This window comes from Vitis riparia, chromosome 1 (assembly GCF_004353265.1).
Source record: "Vitis riparia cultivar Riparia Gloire de Montpellier isolate 1030 chromosome 1, EGFV_Vit.rip_1.0, whole genome shotgun sequence".
Classification (NCBI taxonomy): Eukaryota; Viridiplantae; Streptophyta; class Magnoliopsida; order Vitales; family Vitaceae; genus Vitis; species Vitis riparia.
The window spans coordinates 5,300,609-5,317,405 of record NC_048431.1 but is presented as its reverse complement, the minus strand read 5'-3'; the positions used below and the strand labels follow the sequence as shown (position 1 = coordinate 5,317,405).

General features: G+C 35.2%; 1 protein-coding gene across 5 annotated transcripts in view; it reads right to left on the bottom strand.

Moving 5' to 3' along the window:
* Positions 1 to 16,797, bottom strand: part of LOC117913451 (mediator of RNA polymerase II transcription subunit 23) — a 125,008-nt gene that overhangs the window by 73,311 nt on the left and 34,900 nt on the right. For all 5 annotated transcript variants that reach the window (XM_034828452.1, XM_034828437.1, XM_034828445.1 and 2 more), the window contains exons 6-7: positions 13,410 to 13,627; positions 12,956 to 13,163 (exon numbers count right to left, since the gene is read on the bottom strand). In XM_034828452.1, coding sequence (XP_034684343.1) covers positions 12,956 to 13,163; positions 13,410 to 13,627 — 426 coding nt within the window. The remainder of the gene's footprint in view (positions 1 to 12,955; positions 13,164 to 13,409; positions 13,628 to 16,797) is intronic.

The window sequence follows — 16,797 nt, the reverse complement described above, 5'->3', positions numbered from 1 at the left end:
TTGATCTTTCTATTGCTTTTCGAAAAGGAGTCAAATCTTGCACAAAACATCCTATGTCAAACTTCATGTCATAAGAACAATTGTCACCATCTTACCGTGCTTTTCTTTCACAACTCTCTCATGTAGAAATTCCTAAAAGTGTGCAAGATGCTCTAAATAATCCTAAGTGGAAGGAAGTTATACTCGAGAAGATTAGGGCTCTTGAGAAGAATCAAACTTGGGAAGTGCTGAATTTACCAAAAGAAAAAACGATTGTTGGCTACAAATGGGTCTCCACAGTGAAATACAATTCCAATGGCTCCATATAAAGGTACAAAGCTCGATTAGTGGCAAAAGGCTATACTCAAACTTATAGGGTTGATTCCTCTGAAACTTTTGCACTGGTTGCAAAGCTAAACACAATCAAAGTCCCGTTGTCCATTGCTGCCAACATAGATTGGTCTCTACAACAACTAGATGTGAAGAATGCCTTCCTTAATGGTGATTTGGAGGAAGAAGTCTATATGGATACCCCACCAAGCTTCAATGAAAAGTTTGTCTCGAAGATTAGCAAGCTAAAGAAATCGCTCTATAGGCTGAAATAGTTACCAAGAGCTTGGTTTGACAAAAGTTTACCCAATCTATAAAAGGGTTCGGTTACACTCAAGCTAAAACAAACCATACCTTATTCTTCAAATTTTCCAATGAAGAAAAAGTAACTATTCTGATAGTTTATGTTGATATTATTCTAAGAGGAGATGACTTGCTGCAAATAAAGAGATTGAAGGAACACTTGGTGATGAGACTTGAGATAAAAAATCTAAGCCCGATGGGGTACATTCTTGGAATGGAAGTTGCTCGCTCCAAGAAAGGAATCATTGTGTCACAAAGAAATATATTCTCGATCACCTTAAAGAAACAAGAATGAGTGGCTGCAAACCTATAGATACTTCTATGGACCCTAATCAGAAAATTAGGGAAAAAAATAGATGGAGTTCCAATTGATAGAACTCAGTACGAAAAGCTCGTAGGCAAATTAATATATTTATCGCACACTCGATCGAATATCGCCTTTGCAGTAAGTGTGGTAAGTCAATTCATGCATTCACCACATGAAGAACACCTAGAGACAGTCTATCGAATTTTGAGATATTTGAAGGCAACACTAGGAAAAGGACTCTTCTTTAAGAAGAACTCACAATGAAACATTGAGATATATACCGATGCAAACTGAGTCGGTTTTGTTATAAATAAAATATTCACTTCAGGCTATTGCACATTCATGTAGGGAAATCATATCACTTGGAGGAGCAAGAAATAAAGTCTAGTAGCACAAAGCAGTGCCAAGGCTGAATTTCGAGCAATGGCACATGGAATCTAGTTAAGCCAAGTTCTGGGAGAATTGAAGAGACCAACAGATCATACTATGAAGTTGTATTGTGATAACAAAGCTACAATTAGCATCGCACATAACCCGGTACAACATGATAGAACCAAACATGTTGAGATTGATAGGCATTTTATAAAGAAGAAACTTGAGGTTGGTGTTACCTGTTTGTTATTCGTTCCGACAACACAATAGATAGAAAACATCTTGACCAAGAGACTTCTAAAATCTCACTTCGAACATTTAATAAGCAAGTTGGGCATGATCGATATCTATGCTCTAACTTGAGAGGGAGTGTCAAAGATTGAGTTAGGATTTCTTAAATTTCAAAATAAAATTGAATTTTAGATTAGATTTGTGATGACTTTTATATTTATGTTTTAGGTTGTTCTTCAATTCTTATTTTTAGGGGAGAATGGTTAACATCTCTCTACCTATTTAACGTAATTCCAATTGACTAAAAAATGAGCATATTTTATTTTTCCTCTCAAAACCTTTACTATTTTAGGTAATACTATAGGTGTGGCCCAATCTTTTTCGTCCCAGGTCATTCTCTAAAACTAATTTCATGTATCATGTAAATCATATTTCTTCTCTGATCTAAAACCTGTTAACCATCATATTGTTTTGGCAGATGGATTTTTTAAGTTTGTTCTAGGACAATGCATACACTTTGCTACATTTTATCATTACGGCATTACCTTCTAATCTCTATAACCTAGCTTTCCATTTAATTTGTTTTTTTTTTTTTTAGGATATTATGCCAATTCTATTGAGAAGATTATGTTAATTCCTACTATAAATATTATAAATATTTTTGCAATGTACTCCTAGAAATCATAACATAATTAGAATAAGATAATTGTTTTTCCTTATTTAGCTCTACTCAATCAAACTATTTTGTTATTATTTAAAGTATTATACTCATTCAGAAAAGTAAAAAGAAATTTTCCAAAGCTTTCTTCATGGTATTAGAGCCTATCTAGGATTTCTGGAATTTTTTTTCACTACTATTTTTTTTTTTTTTTAGTCTTTTCAAATGTTTGAAATAACTTATGAGATATCTAATACTTCAATAAGACAATTTGCAATCCCTAATGATAGCCCTACAATTCAGATTACCTCCCATAAACTCGATGAACATAACTTCCTATGAGGTCTCAATCTATGAAGTTTTTTATCAAAGGCAGAGGGAAGAAGGGACTATTAGATGGCTCTTAAAAAGACACCCAATCCACAAGATCCAAGTTTCAAGACTTGGGATGTAGAGAACTCAATGGTCATGCCTTGGCTCATCAACTAGATGGAGCATAATGTCAATTAATTTTATAATTTTTTTTTTCTACGGCTAAAGGGATATAGGAAGCAGTGGCACTTACCTACTTTGATCAACATAATGAATATCAATTATATGAAATGAGAAATAAAGTCTATGAGACTAAACAAGGAGGAAGAACTATGACATCCTGCTATAATGTCCTAAATCAACTTTGGCAAGAGTCAAATATTTATCAAGACTATGATTGGAAATGTCTAGAAGATAGTTTAAAGTTCAAGCAAATACTTGACAAAGAAAGGGTATTTGATTTTTTTGGTGGGTCTAAACTTGAAACTTGATTAGGTTCATAGTTTAATTCTTGGAGAAAAAATCACTACCATTTGTCAAAGAAATATATAATGAGGTTAGAAGGGAAAAGAGCAAATCATCAATCATGATGGGCATGCCCAACATAAAAAATTCATCAATAGTCAGAATCAGGCCTAAGGCCACCCTAATAAGTGGACAACAAAATAGTGGCAAAAAGATCAATGACAAAGTTAATTTGAGGCGTGATCATTGCCACAACTCTCATCATACAAGAGAAGTGTTAGAAGTTACATGGAAAGCCTCAAGGAAGGGGCAAAGAGAACAAATTTCCTAGTAATAACGGATGCAGCCAAAAAGTCACAACTGAACCAATTGAGAACTCAAGATATCTAGAACAACTTTTTTTCACCAAGGAGCAACTCAAGCACTTTCATAGGTGTACGAGTCAAACACGGATGTCTTCTAACCCTACCTATTCCTCCAATTTGCACAAACAGGTACTTTCATTAGTGCCTTGCATACTTCAAACTTAAAATTAGACCCTAAATCATTGATTCAAGGGCCACAAATCACATGACTAGGTCATCCAACTTATTTTCTTCCCACATTCCATGTTCTAGTTAATAAAAGGTAAAAATTGTTGAGAGATCCTTATCTTCTATTGTAGTAAAAGATTATATATCTATTTTAAAGGACCTTATTTCAAATTCTCCTTTACATGTCCAAAAGTTGTCTTGTAATCTAGTTTTTATTAGCAAACTCATATATGACCAAAATTGTGCTGCTAAATTTTTTTTTTTCCAACTCATTCTGAATTTTAGGAGTTGTATATGAGGAAGTGGATAGGCAGTGAAAGGTGAATGGTTTGTTTATTTTGGAAGAGAAGTCTAAAGGTCTAGGAGTCATTTCTCAAGTTCCAAAGTATGAAACTTCTGTGTCTTTGTCTTGTGAAAAGAAATAAATTTGTGGCACTTTAGGTTAGGTCACCCTAGTTTTACCTATCTAAAGATGTTATTTCCCTTATAGTTCCAGAATAAAAATGTTTTTGAATTTCAATGTGAAGCTTGTGAACTTGCCAAACACCACCGAACTCATCTTCCTACACAATTTATAAGCAATCCAACCCGTTTGCTCTTGTGCACAGCAACTTATAGGGGCCTCCGCATATTCCTAATGTCACAAGTGCTAGGTGGTTTGTTACTTTTATTGATGACTATAAAAAATGTGTTGGATCTATCTTCTTAAAAAAAAAAAAAAAAAATCGAGGCTAGAAAGACCTTTAAAATTTTCCACAAAATGGTCAAACACAATTGTAGGCCAAAATGTGTATCCTAGAAACTTACAACGGAAAGGAATACTTCTCAAAAGCATTAGGAACCTACCTTGAGGAAAATAGAATTATCCATCGATCATCATGTGTTGACACACCTCAATAAAATAGGATAGTCAAGAAAAAAACCATCATTTGCTTGAAGTTGCGAGAGCCTTAATGTTTCAAATAAAGGTAGCAAAACAATATTAGGGTGAAGCAATTTGATAGTTTCATACCTAATCAACAATGCCTACATGAGTATTAAAATTTAATACTCCTCTTGATATCCTCAAACAATCTTATCCAATTTTCAACTTTATTTAGTATTCTATTCCTCCTAAGAATTTTAAGTGTGAGACTTTTACTCATGTTCACAATCATAATCGAAGCAAGTTAGACACTAAATTCATAAAAGTGTGTGTTTCTTGGATATTCTCCAACACAAAAACAATATAAATGCCTCTATCCTTTTCGGAAATAATCTTTGTCTCTCTCCATGGATGTTACCTTCTTCAAAGACAAGCTATACTTTTCCAAAACTTCTTTTCAGGGTGAGAGTAGAATGGGAGATCAGTTTTGGTCCATTCTACCTATTCTTGCACCCGAGAGTCCCTTGCTTATGAGCTCTATATTTATGCTACCATAGAGTAAAAAAAAAGAGTGTGTGCTTGATAAAAATGTCGGTGTCAATTGTGAAGAGGAGAATATGCCTATTCTAAGTCAACCACAACTAGAGAATAAAAAGGTTAAAATCTTCCTCAACATGGCTAATCCTCTACTCATGGTGGGATTGAACTCTAGTGAGTCGCAATTTGTTTCTCTTATCAATCAGTTTGATCTTGATGTGCCAATAGCCTTTAGAAAAGGTGTTAGGTCTTGTACTTAATACCCTATTGCCAAGTTTCTTTTCTCATAGACTAAATTCACCCTTTAAGGCCTTTACTACTAACCTTTTCAATGTGAATAATCCTAAAAGTATTCAGGATACTTTAGAAAGTCTAAATTGGAATGAGGCAATGATAGAAGAAATGAGGGCCTTACATAAGATTCAAATATGGGATCTTATAAACAATCCCATGGTAAGAAGGCAGTGGACTATAAATGGGTGTTTACAGTAAAATTCAAAGCAAATAAAAGAACTAATATATATATAAGGCCAAACAAATAGCAAAAGGGCTTATTTGAACCTATGAAATTGACAATTAAGAAACTTTTGCACCAATGGCCAAGATGAATACAACGTAGGTACTCCTATCTCTTGCAGTCAATTTAGAGTTACCACTACACCAATTAGATGTAAAGGATGCTTCCCTTCATAGTGATCTTGAAGAAGGCGTACATGGAATTCCCTCCTAGCTTTAAAGAAACCTTCAAGAGAAAAATGGTCTATAAACTAAAGAAATCACTCTATAATTTGAAACATTCTCCAAGGGCATGATTTGAAAAATTCACTAAACCAATCCATAAGATAGAATTTGTTCAAAGCCAAGGTCATCATACTTTGTTCTACAAGCATGTGGAGGGACACAAAATTACAATCCTCATCATGTACGTTGATGACATAATATTAGCTAGCATTAAGTTATTAACACAGTTAAAATGGAGTAATCAAAGAGAGTACTTGCATAGGAGTTTGAAATTAATAATCTTAGATATTTCCTTAGAATTGAAGTTGTTAGATCAAGAAAGAGAATTTTTTTATCACGACAAAAGTATTTCTTAGAACTCCTGAAACATGTAAGCATGTTGGAATGCAAGCTAGATGATACACCACTATATGTAAACCACAAAATTGGAGCATCAATAAAGAAAGTTATCAAAAGCTAGTTGGTAAGTTAATTTACTTGTCACACACTAGAACCAATACTGCATTTGTTGTGAGTGTTGTTAGTCAATTCATGCATGCTCCAAATGAAAAACACATAAATGCAATGGTAAAATTAAGGTATTTAAAGGGGATGGTTGGGAAGGCTCTTCTATTCATTAAGAATAGTCATCTAGAGGTTGAAGCCTACTCCAATGCAAATTGAGCAGGCTCTATATGGAAGATCTACTTCTAGGTATTGTACTTTTGTTGGAGAAAATTTAATGACTTGGAAAAGCAAAAAACAACAAATTGCAGCTAGATCAAGTGCTGAAGCAAAGTTCAAGTCTATAGTAAAAGGAATTTGTGAACGAATGTGGTTAAGGTCTCTAATGAAGGAGCTCAATATAGCCAATGGAGAGAGTATATGAGGTTGTGTTGTGAAAATAAAGCAACTACTAGCATAAGTTGCAACTCAATTCAGCATGATAGAATGACACAAGTTGAAATAGATCGACACTTCATGAAGGAAAAACTAGATAATGACTTGCTTTTATATCATTTATCTCAACGAAAGAACAATTAGCAATTTAGTAGACGTTTTCACTAAATGCCTTCTAAGAGAATTATTTCAATCCATAACCAACAAGCTGTAAATAATAGACATATTTAAACCAACTTAAAGGGGAGTGTTAAGGATATTGTGGCGATTTCATTAAGAAGATCTTATTAATTCCCACTATAAATGAGACCTAATTGCAAATATTTTTGTAATGTATTCATAGAAATCATAATGTAATTTGTTAGGGTATTTCATCTAGTTGGCAATTTTGCTCCTTTCTTACTAATTAGATGCAACTTACTTCCTTAGGTATTATTCATTTCAAGACAACTTTGGACTTCATTAAATTTAGATTCAAGTTTGGCATTTAAAGTGGGAAAAGGCACCAAAATCAGATTTTGGACCGATCTTTGGTGTGGGTGTATAGTGTTGTCCCAAAGATTCCCGCATCTTTATGTTATGGTTGTGCACAAGAATGCCACAGTGGAAGAGATGTGGGACCAGAATTTCGGCCAAGGCGGCTGGAATTTAAGGTTTCTTAGGGACTTTAATGATTGGGAATTGGACATGGTTGGCAATTTGCTTCTTGCTTTGAGGGGTCATAGGATTACTATGGAGGAAGACTCGGTTTTTTGGAAGGAAGAAAGAAACGGGTAGTTTAGTGTCAAGAAAGCGTACAGTCTGTTGGTAAGCCTCATTGCTGTCTTTTTCCCAAAAAGTAATGTTTGGGTGGATAGAGTTCCAACCAAAATTGCGTTTGTTGCGTGGGAAAATGCGTGGGGGAAGGTGCTTACTCTTGATAGGCTTCAGAAAAGAGGGTGGCAGCTTCCTAATTGTTGTTTCTTGTGTGGCGAAGAGGAAATGGTAAATCATATTCTAATACATTGTACAGTGGGTTTTTCCAGAAACTGTAAATAAGGTTTTATTTAGTTGGAGAGGCTCTTTTGTGGGGGAAAAAAGAAAAAAGATTTGGAAATCCATTTTGTTGTACATCTTTTGGACGGTTTGAAAAGAGAGGAATAGACTAACTTTTAGGGAGGGTGTTAGCAATTCAGAAGCTTAAAAATTCTTTTGTTTGTAATTTATGGGGTTGGGCTAAACTGTATATTGAAGAAGAACCGCTCTCCCTTATAGGCTTTTTGGAATGGTTAGCTTCTAGTTAAAGGTTGGTGAGTTTTTGTTTATCTTTCTTTGGTTGCGAGGCCTTAGCTGTCTTATATACTTCCTGTATGCTTTGTGGTTTTTTTTGCCTCTTGTTAATACATGTTGCGTTTATCTATCAAAAAAAAATTTAGATTCAAGTTATTTAGAGTTGTAAAATTTAAGGTATGTATTTATTTATTTTTTTATCAGAAAATTTAAGGTATGTATTTATGGTTGGTAAAGCTTTTGGAATGGTTAATTCAAGAAATTAGGAAGAAAATACTTTCTATTTCCTAATTTGATTTCCACTATATTTTTAATTCCAAAAATTGTTTTTGATAAGTTTTAAAATTATGACTATCTCTAAATTTGTATTTGTTTCTAAAAAGATTTTTTTGAATATTTTTTACTAAGTTTTAAAATTGTGATTATCTCTAAATTGGTATTTAATTCTAAAAAGGATCTTTAGAATATTTTAGAATTAGGAAACTCTCCATAATTCTGAAAAGGGCTTTATAAATATTTTTTTTTTTTATATAAATGAGCACAAATATATTAAAGGGCGAAAAACCACAAAGCATACAAGTAGCATACATAGCAGCCTAAGAACAAAAAACACATGAACAATCAACCTCACCAGCCCTTAAGGAGCCGCAAGCCATTCCAAAAAGCCTAAAAGTGAAAAGGACTCCTCTCCCATATACATTCTAGCCCAACTCCACAAATTATATACAAAAGAATTTTTGAGTTTTTGTATAGCTAAAGAGTCCCCCCTAAAAGCTAATCTATTTCTTTCCTTCCATACCGTCCAAAAAATACACAACGGGATGAAGTTCCAAATCTTTTTCCTCTTTTTCCCCACAAAAGGGCCCCTCCAACTAAATAACACCTCTTTGTTTGTCTCTGGGAACACCCATTGAGCTCCAAACAAGGCAAGGACAATCTCCCAGAGAACCCTGACCACTATACAGTGTAAAAGAATATGATTTACATTTTCCTCTTCACAACCACACAAAAAGTAACAATTAGGAAGGTGCCACCCCCGTTTTTAGAGCCTATCCAAAGTAAGGATCTTCTCCCACGTGGCCTCCCAAGCAAAAAAAGCAACTTTGGTTGGAACCTTATCCACCTAAATGCTTTTTTTCGGGAAGGCAATGACACTAGGAGTAGCCATCAAATTATAAGCATCCCTAATCCGAAAAGTACCAAGACCCCCTCCTTTCCATAACACTAAGTCCTCTTCTGAAGAAATCCTAAAGTCCCTCAGCATATGAAACAGCTCTCCTATCGCATCCAACTCCCAGTCATTAGAATCTCTGGAAAATCTAAGGTTCCAACCTCCTTGACCAAGGCTTGAATCCCACACTTCATTGACCGTTGCGTTCCTATGGACCGCCAAGGCAAATAATTGGGGAAAATTTTGGGACAGCGCCTCATTGCCACACCACTGATCAGTCCAGAACTTTACCTTAGTCCCCTCACCCACCTTGAACCCTATGTTATCCCAACACCAATTTGCCTCCTTCAGAATCTCCTTCCAAACCCCCACTCCAAACGTTCCGCGAGCTTCATTAGTCCGCCATCCAAATCCCTCTTGGCCATACTTCACCCCGATCACCTTTTTCCAAAGGATTTCCTTTTCAAAGGCAAATCTCCAAATCCATTTACCCAACAAGGCCTTGTTCAGGAGATCAATCTTCCGAATGCCTAGACCCCCCTTCTCCTTTTGAGTGCACACCACCTCCCAATTGATTAAGTGGATTTTCCTTTCCAAGCTTCCCCCTCCCCAAAGAAAGTCTCTTTGTAATTTTTCAAGCCTTTTTGCCACTAACTTGGGCATTCGAAAGAGGGACAATTGGTAGATAGGTATGCTGGTCAGTGTACTTTTAATGAGGGTAATTCTCCCGCCCTTAGACATATATTGTCTTTTCCAAAGGGCTAATCTTCTCCTCATTCTTTCTTCCACCCCATCCCACATAGACGAGGCCTTGTGGTGGGCTCCAAGGAGCAGCCCCAGATATACAGTAGGAAGAGACCCCACTCTACACCCTAACTCCACTGCCATTTCCTTAATATCTTCAACCTCCCCAACATGAATTAATTCGTTTTTAGCTAGATTTATTCTTAGACCAAAAGCCGCCTCGAACCAAGCCAAAATCCAACTTAGAGAGGTTAGATGCTCTTTCCTTGCTTCGCAGAAAATGATTGTGTCATTAGCAAAGAGCAAATGGGACACATTCATCTCCATCCCCCCTCTCCCTCGAAATCTGCAGCCTGAAATGAATCCCTCGTCAATAGCCCTTCTTATAAGTGCACTTAGCACTTCCATACCCAAGACAAAAAGGTAAGGAGAAAGGGGATCTCCTTGACGCAACCCCTTGGAATTGGAAAAAAAACCTGCTGGCACCCCGTTGACCAGAAGAGAAAATTTTGCAGTTGAAATGCACCACCAAAAAAAGGGCTTTATAAATATAAATAGAGATATTTTATTTAAAAGGCATGTGTGCACTTTTATGAATCCTAAGAGAGCATAGACATTCATTAAAAGTTTGATCCTCTAACTCTCAAACTTTCAAGATCTTTCTTGAGAGTAACTTTCAGCTACAATAAAGATCAGAGATCTCATTGCGAAACTTTGACGAGGGCTTCAAGGAATCCACTAAGAAGTATAGGGGAGTGCTACATCAAGGACATGGAAAAGGAGAGTAGGTGCAAATGATGTAAGACTCTATGGAGTAAATGCATCCAATCAAGTAAAATTGTGTACCATTTTCTCATATTTAGTAGATTATTTAGCAGTCAAGAGACCACCCATAGTTTCATTTGTGTGATTGATTTTATTTATATTTGCATGAGATTTTTGCTCTCTAAAGAATTAATATAAAGGGACAAACCTAAAATAGGTAATAAAATAGATTAATTCAAAAACTACACCTTCTAAGTAGTTCCATTATATCAAGACTAGAAATAAAAATTTCTTTCATGATTAACATGGACTAGTTTTTCCTTATTTAGCTCCACTAAGTCAAACTATTTTGTATTATTTAAAGTATTGCACTCATTCAGAAAAGTAAGAAATTTCCAAAGCTTTCTTCAGTTTTTTACAAGTAAAGCCAATAATACCTTAAGTTAATTGGTATCTTTTTCTCCCACAACCTATGTTTTTTAGGAGATTAGAACAAAGAAGATGATTGGTTTGGTTCATGAGACAAAAAGATTGTATTTGAATCTTGGTGAACCTTCATCATATTAAGTGCAATAATCTCACCTCTTTAATGGCATTTCTGTCTAGGTTATTCATCTTAGCCAAAAAGAAGATGATTGGTTTGGATCATGAGACAAAAAGAGTGTATTTGAATCTTGGTGAACCTTCTTCATCAGTATTAAGTGCAATAGTCTCACCTCTTCAATGGCATTTCTGTCTAGGTTATTCATCTTTGCCAAAGTTATGTCTAGTACACATCTTATGAGTCATGTGTCAAGCTTTGAATGCAAAACTGGGCAAGCATCATCATAGTTCCTTTCCAAGCATCATAATAGGTATATTTAGAGTCCTTTAATAAAGTCTAACCAGACATTTAGAGTCCCTCTCAAAGTGCTAGTTTGAATGGATTTCTTTATTTTGTTATATTTATTTATAATTACATTTGGATAATATGGATATTTTAGATGAAAAGATCTAAACTACCTAATATTATTTCTAAATTCTACAATGAAGTTGTTGCTCGATTTGGTAGACTTATTGAAGTTATTTGATCCATTAATGCATTGGAATATAATAATCTATAACAAATTCATTTTTTTTTTTTGCTTGTTTTGATATCATTCACCACACTAGTTGTGCACGCCCCTTTCAACAAAAATGTTATTATTGTTGAGTGAACACATTATCCTTTAACCTAGATATTTTCCATGCCTTATTGTTCAATAAGAAGGTACTAGAAAATTTTTGGATCAATGCTGACCACATGCCATCTCATTAACTATAAGCCTACTACTACTATTATTAATCAAACCCTTTTCTCCCATGTATGCCTTTATCTCCTTTTCAACTCATTCCTAATGTATTTAGTTGTATTACCCTTATTCATAATTTGGACTATTAAGCCACTAATTAACCTAAATGTTTAAACAATTAGGTAGTGGACCAACAATGTAAGTTTTTTTGGCCTTTAACCCTAACCCCCACCTCAAAGGTAGCCTTTGTTAGATTTGCAAGTGGACTCAATACATTGGGGGAAATTAGCATGTTGTGAGTTTATAACTCATGACCTCCCACTAGAAAGGCTCTAATACCATTCCAAACTACCAATTGACCTAAACTTAAATTGTTAGGTAGTGTACCAATAATGTATATCAAGCTTATTTGGGATTTAGTCCCAACAATGACCTTAATTGTGATAAACTTTCTGCTCATGCTTCTACACGTATTTTTCTTAGATATACATACTCCTGTGTAAAATTGTTAACATGTTGCGACAATCGAGTTGCTACCTTTATTGCAAATAATCCTATCTTTCATGAGCATACAAAGCATATAGAAGTTGATTGTTATTACATTCAAGAATTTCAAAGCAAAATCAAATTGATACTTCTTCTATTCAATGTAATGACCAGTTGGGCTACATTCTTAGATGAGAGTTGGCTTACGATACCTTTCATAAACAATGTTCCAAGCTAGGCATGTGTAAACACTATGCTCCGCTTTGAGGGAAGAGTTAAAATTATTATTTTTTTGTTTGTTTTGTTTAGTCTTATTGATTGGTTATTAGGTATTAGTTATTTGGGGTATTTTTTATAATCTTAATAATATAAATAGATGAGAAGGTACAAGCATTCAGGGAAGTCAAGTCAGACACACCTAAACATTTCTACACCTTTTTCTACTTTCTTCTTCCTCTTCTTCTTACAACCTAAATTTAAATCTCACAAGATTTTACTTCTAACTACCACCATGCTTTCAAACCATCTACTAGATATAAATTTCATCAAAGAAAAGACCAAAAAGAATAAGAGTGACCAATTTTAAACAATTTGTAAATTTAAGATACTTGCAATTGCAGGCATAGACTTTGCTTCAATAACAACAATGCTTAAAAGGATTTGAACTCATAACACATGGCCTCCAAATTGATCATTCTAACCACATTTTATAATAGAATCAAATCTATGGGATGTACCTTTGCCTGCTATTCTCCACCATTCATCTATTTGCTTCCCTTTCTGAAGTTGCTCATTGTTCAAATATTCTCTGGTTGATGTATTCAAGGACCAAATTCGTAAATTCTGACAACTGCTTATAAAGTCAAGTAGGATGCTTTGAGGATTGTTAGGATCAGAGCTTCTATCTTCTTTATGAAATGATAGAATCTTTCTAGTTGTCTCCATCTATCAGCAGAATTGAAATGCCTAAGTTAAAATATGTCAATTGGCCCAAGCAAAAAAAGGTAATAAAAAACTACTGGCAAACCATTGATTCTGAATGTGAAATAAATAAGATTCTCAAACGATAATGTCATCTGATTGAGTGCAGCTAATAGATGATTTGAACATTACAAAGAATGAAGTAATGATTTTATATCAGTGGCAAGAGGAAGAAAAAGATTGGCAGAATCATATGGCAGCAAAGACAACCTTTCTAGGGTCTGAGGTTAATGCATTCATCACAAGCTCAACCCGAATAATCTGTGCAAGCAGCCAAGTAACATGATTCGTCCGAAGAATATGGTTATCTCCCTCTATCAGGCGTAAAATAAGCTTGTCCACAAAATCAACAAAATCAATGCATCCATTTTTCATAAGAAAAAAGAATATATCTGAAAATACAAGCCACTCCTGCCAGCAATTTATCTCTGCAATAAATCAGTATGAGGAAATGAAATTAGTTTATCAAAATAAATGTTACAAAAAGTTGCCAACAATCTGTGATACTAATTTCCATTCTAACTTCCCTGAGTGCATTCACCAGGTAAATCCATTTATTTAAATCATTAAACTGCTTTGGTGAATTCTTCCAATTTTGGGGAGCAGATCAGAGATGTTATGGCAGAATTTAATTAGCAAATACACCCTGAAGCATGGCTTAGGTGACAATGATTGTGGTGAGACTAGGGAGGTTCCAGACTCATTTCCATGCACCCCACCCTACCTTACCACCCAAAGATAAGGAGAGGAAAAGCCCTATTAATATTGACATTGTTCCTAAGGGGTGCAGGTTAGCAGTGTCAAAAAATTTAATAAGAGAAAAAAAAATAAAAATAAAAAAGTAAAACACCCACTTTTACCCTCAACCCTTCATAATATCTACAGTCTACTAAAATTTTAAGGCTAAATCACTTCTGCCCTAACGTAATTGTCCACTCTTCTTCAATGGCTCAACCAAAACCACATAGTTTAACTTAAGGTGGGACCATGATGCCACAATGAACAAGACACCATATATCCCCGTTTGCCCCAGATTTCAATAATGATATCATGGTGGATATTTCTTCATGGGAAAAAAGAAGATTGTTAAGTTAAAGGATGCCTAACAAAGAAGAGGCCACAATCCAAATATATGTAAAATTTGTGCCAAGGCCACAGAAGAAGACAGCCTAATTCCACCTTCCCTAATCCAAAACACCGACAAAACCAAAGAAAGAATATCAGGAAACCTCACAGCTGCAGTATTCCACGTAAATAAAGCCTTCAGAAATAAATCTTCACTTCCAGAACCAAGTTCTTAATCCCTTCAAAAGTTTGTTTGTTACACTCTTCTCCAAACCAGCCTATATGTGTTGTCCTGAGGACAATATATGCATCTAAACAGATGTAATGATCTCAACATGACAACCATGAAAAGTAAGATCTTCCAGGTCACCCTTTAGGGCATAAAGCTATGGCACCAGGTGGCACATATTGATGTAAGGTTCCTTTCCTCAGCCAATTATATTATTCTAATTAAGAGAGGGCTAGTAATTGGAATAAGGCTCTATAGGCCTTAGCCCATGAGATCAATTTTCTTCTTCCTGTTCATGCTTGTGGTGAATGTCCTTAGTAGAATGGTTCTTAGGGCTGAACATCCTAGTAGATGGCTTTAAACCTTGCAAAGTGCAGATTGGGGTCCTGAAAACTGTATTTAGCCGGAGAACATGAAATAAATTTTTTTATAAAAAACTAATATGGATCAGAGGGATTATGTTGAACAGAACTGCTTTTCTTCATCTGTCTGAGTTTCTTTGACCAAGGAATCTGTTTTTCAAGTATTTCAAGTATGGACCAAAGAGCTGTTTACTTATGGAGGCCAGATTGAGGTCTGTTACCAAACATCAGGCCCATCTCCAACGGGAGGTTAAAACTAAACTTTGATAGATGCCTGCTGAAAGTCCCTGGGAGGCTAATCAGAGACCACAAAGATAATACCATTCAAGCCCTTTCCTGAACAAAGGGAATGACCAAGGATTTTGAGGCTGAGATTCTAGAATTATGGGAATTAAACAAGGCTCTTTTTTCCCTCACAGGTCAGAACCTTAATGATGAGAGGGACTTCAACTAGATATTTCTAAGCATACTATTTTATTTTTTATTGGAACCGACACAAAGATATATTGATAGAAAAAAGAAGTACAATAAGAAGGATGAGAAATCCTCCCTCCAAAGACAACTAAATTACAGGAAAATACACAGAAAACAAACGAACTCTCTATAAAAGACCATTCCTTATGGAGTACACACCACTAACCAATCAAGTTGTAACACATTAAGGGGAGTCCCCTTAAATGCCTTGGAACAGAAAGCCTAAAGAGAAGCAAGGAAAACAATAGAGTCCCAAAGAAACTCTGAATTCCTTGCTTTATCCTCGAAAATCCTCGTGTTTCTTTCCCACCACACAACCCGAATTAGAGCGATGCTCGCAGCTTGCCACAAAACTAACCCCCTCTTAGAAGTACCAAAACCATTAAATTTGATGGACATCATGTCAAAGATGCTCCTCGGAGGAACCCAATCCATCTTAACTAACTGAAATAACCTGTGCCACAACCCAATCGTCAAGGAACAATGAAGAAAAAGATGATCTGCTAATTCCCCATACTTCATGCACAAAATACAAATATCAGGACTAAGGGCTTTGTAGGGTCTTCTCACTTGTAACATGTCATTAGTATTCACCTTCTTGTGTGCCACTAACCAAACAAAGGACTTCACTTTGAAAGGAACTTGAGAATTCCAAATGAACTTAGAAGGGAAATCCTGAGAAGATCCAGAAAATTGAGATAATGCTAGAAAGAAGGACTTGACTGAAAAAAGCCCTGAAGAGGATAATGGCCAAAATCAGGCATCTAGGACCGAAGGAGATAGATGCAATTCATCAAGTGACCGCATGAGGCCTTCTAAGTTCTCTATCTAAGAATCTGACAGGTTACGGCAAAAATTTAAATTCCAAGAGAAAGGACGAGTAAGACCAAGAACTGAAGAAATATGAATGTTTTTATCCACGACTACTCTAAATAGTCTTAGATATTGGGTTCCCAAAGGTTGGTCCCCCCACCACAAATTTTCCCAAAACCGAATTCTTTCCCCATTTCTAAGCATACTATAGGGAGCATAAGTTCGTCGCATTATAATCACTGGATGAGGAGGATCCTTCATATCTCTTGAGACAAGACAACATATTTCTTGCAGAGGCCCAGATCAGAGAAATGCCATCAGACTGGGAGCTCAACCCCTTCAGTATTTTGTAGACGTGATCTTTTGTTGTTTAGGTTTCATGTATTTTTTTGTTTTCTTAAAGGATATCTCTTCCTCGTACATCTTTTTTCTTGTTAAAAAAATTTTTTTTCCTATGAAAAAAAAAAAAGGGAAAATTGTAATGTGACTATCTTCAAATAAGGCTGCTTGCAAAATATTATGACTACCATGAGCAAAGTATTTGATTAATTTAATGTGACTAATATGCTTAGTATAACTAAAAAAGTTTTGAAGAGCTTATTGCATTTTAATTTGTAGATTTTCTATTTTATTTTATTTATCAAAAACTACAATT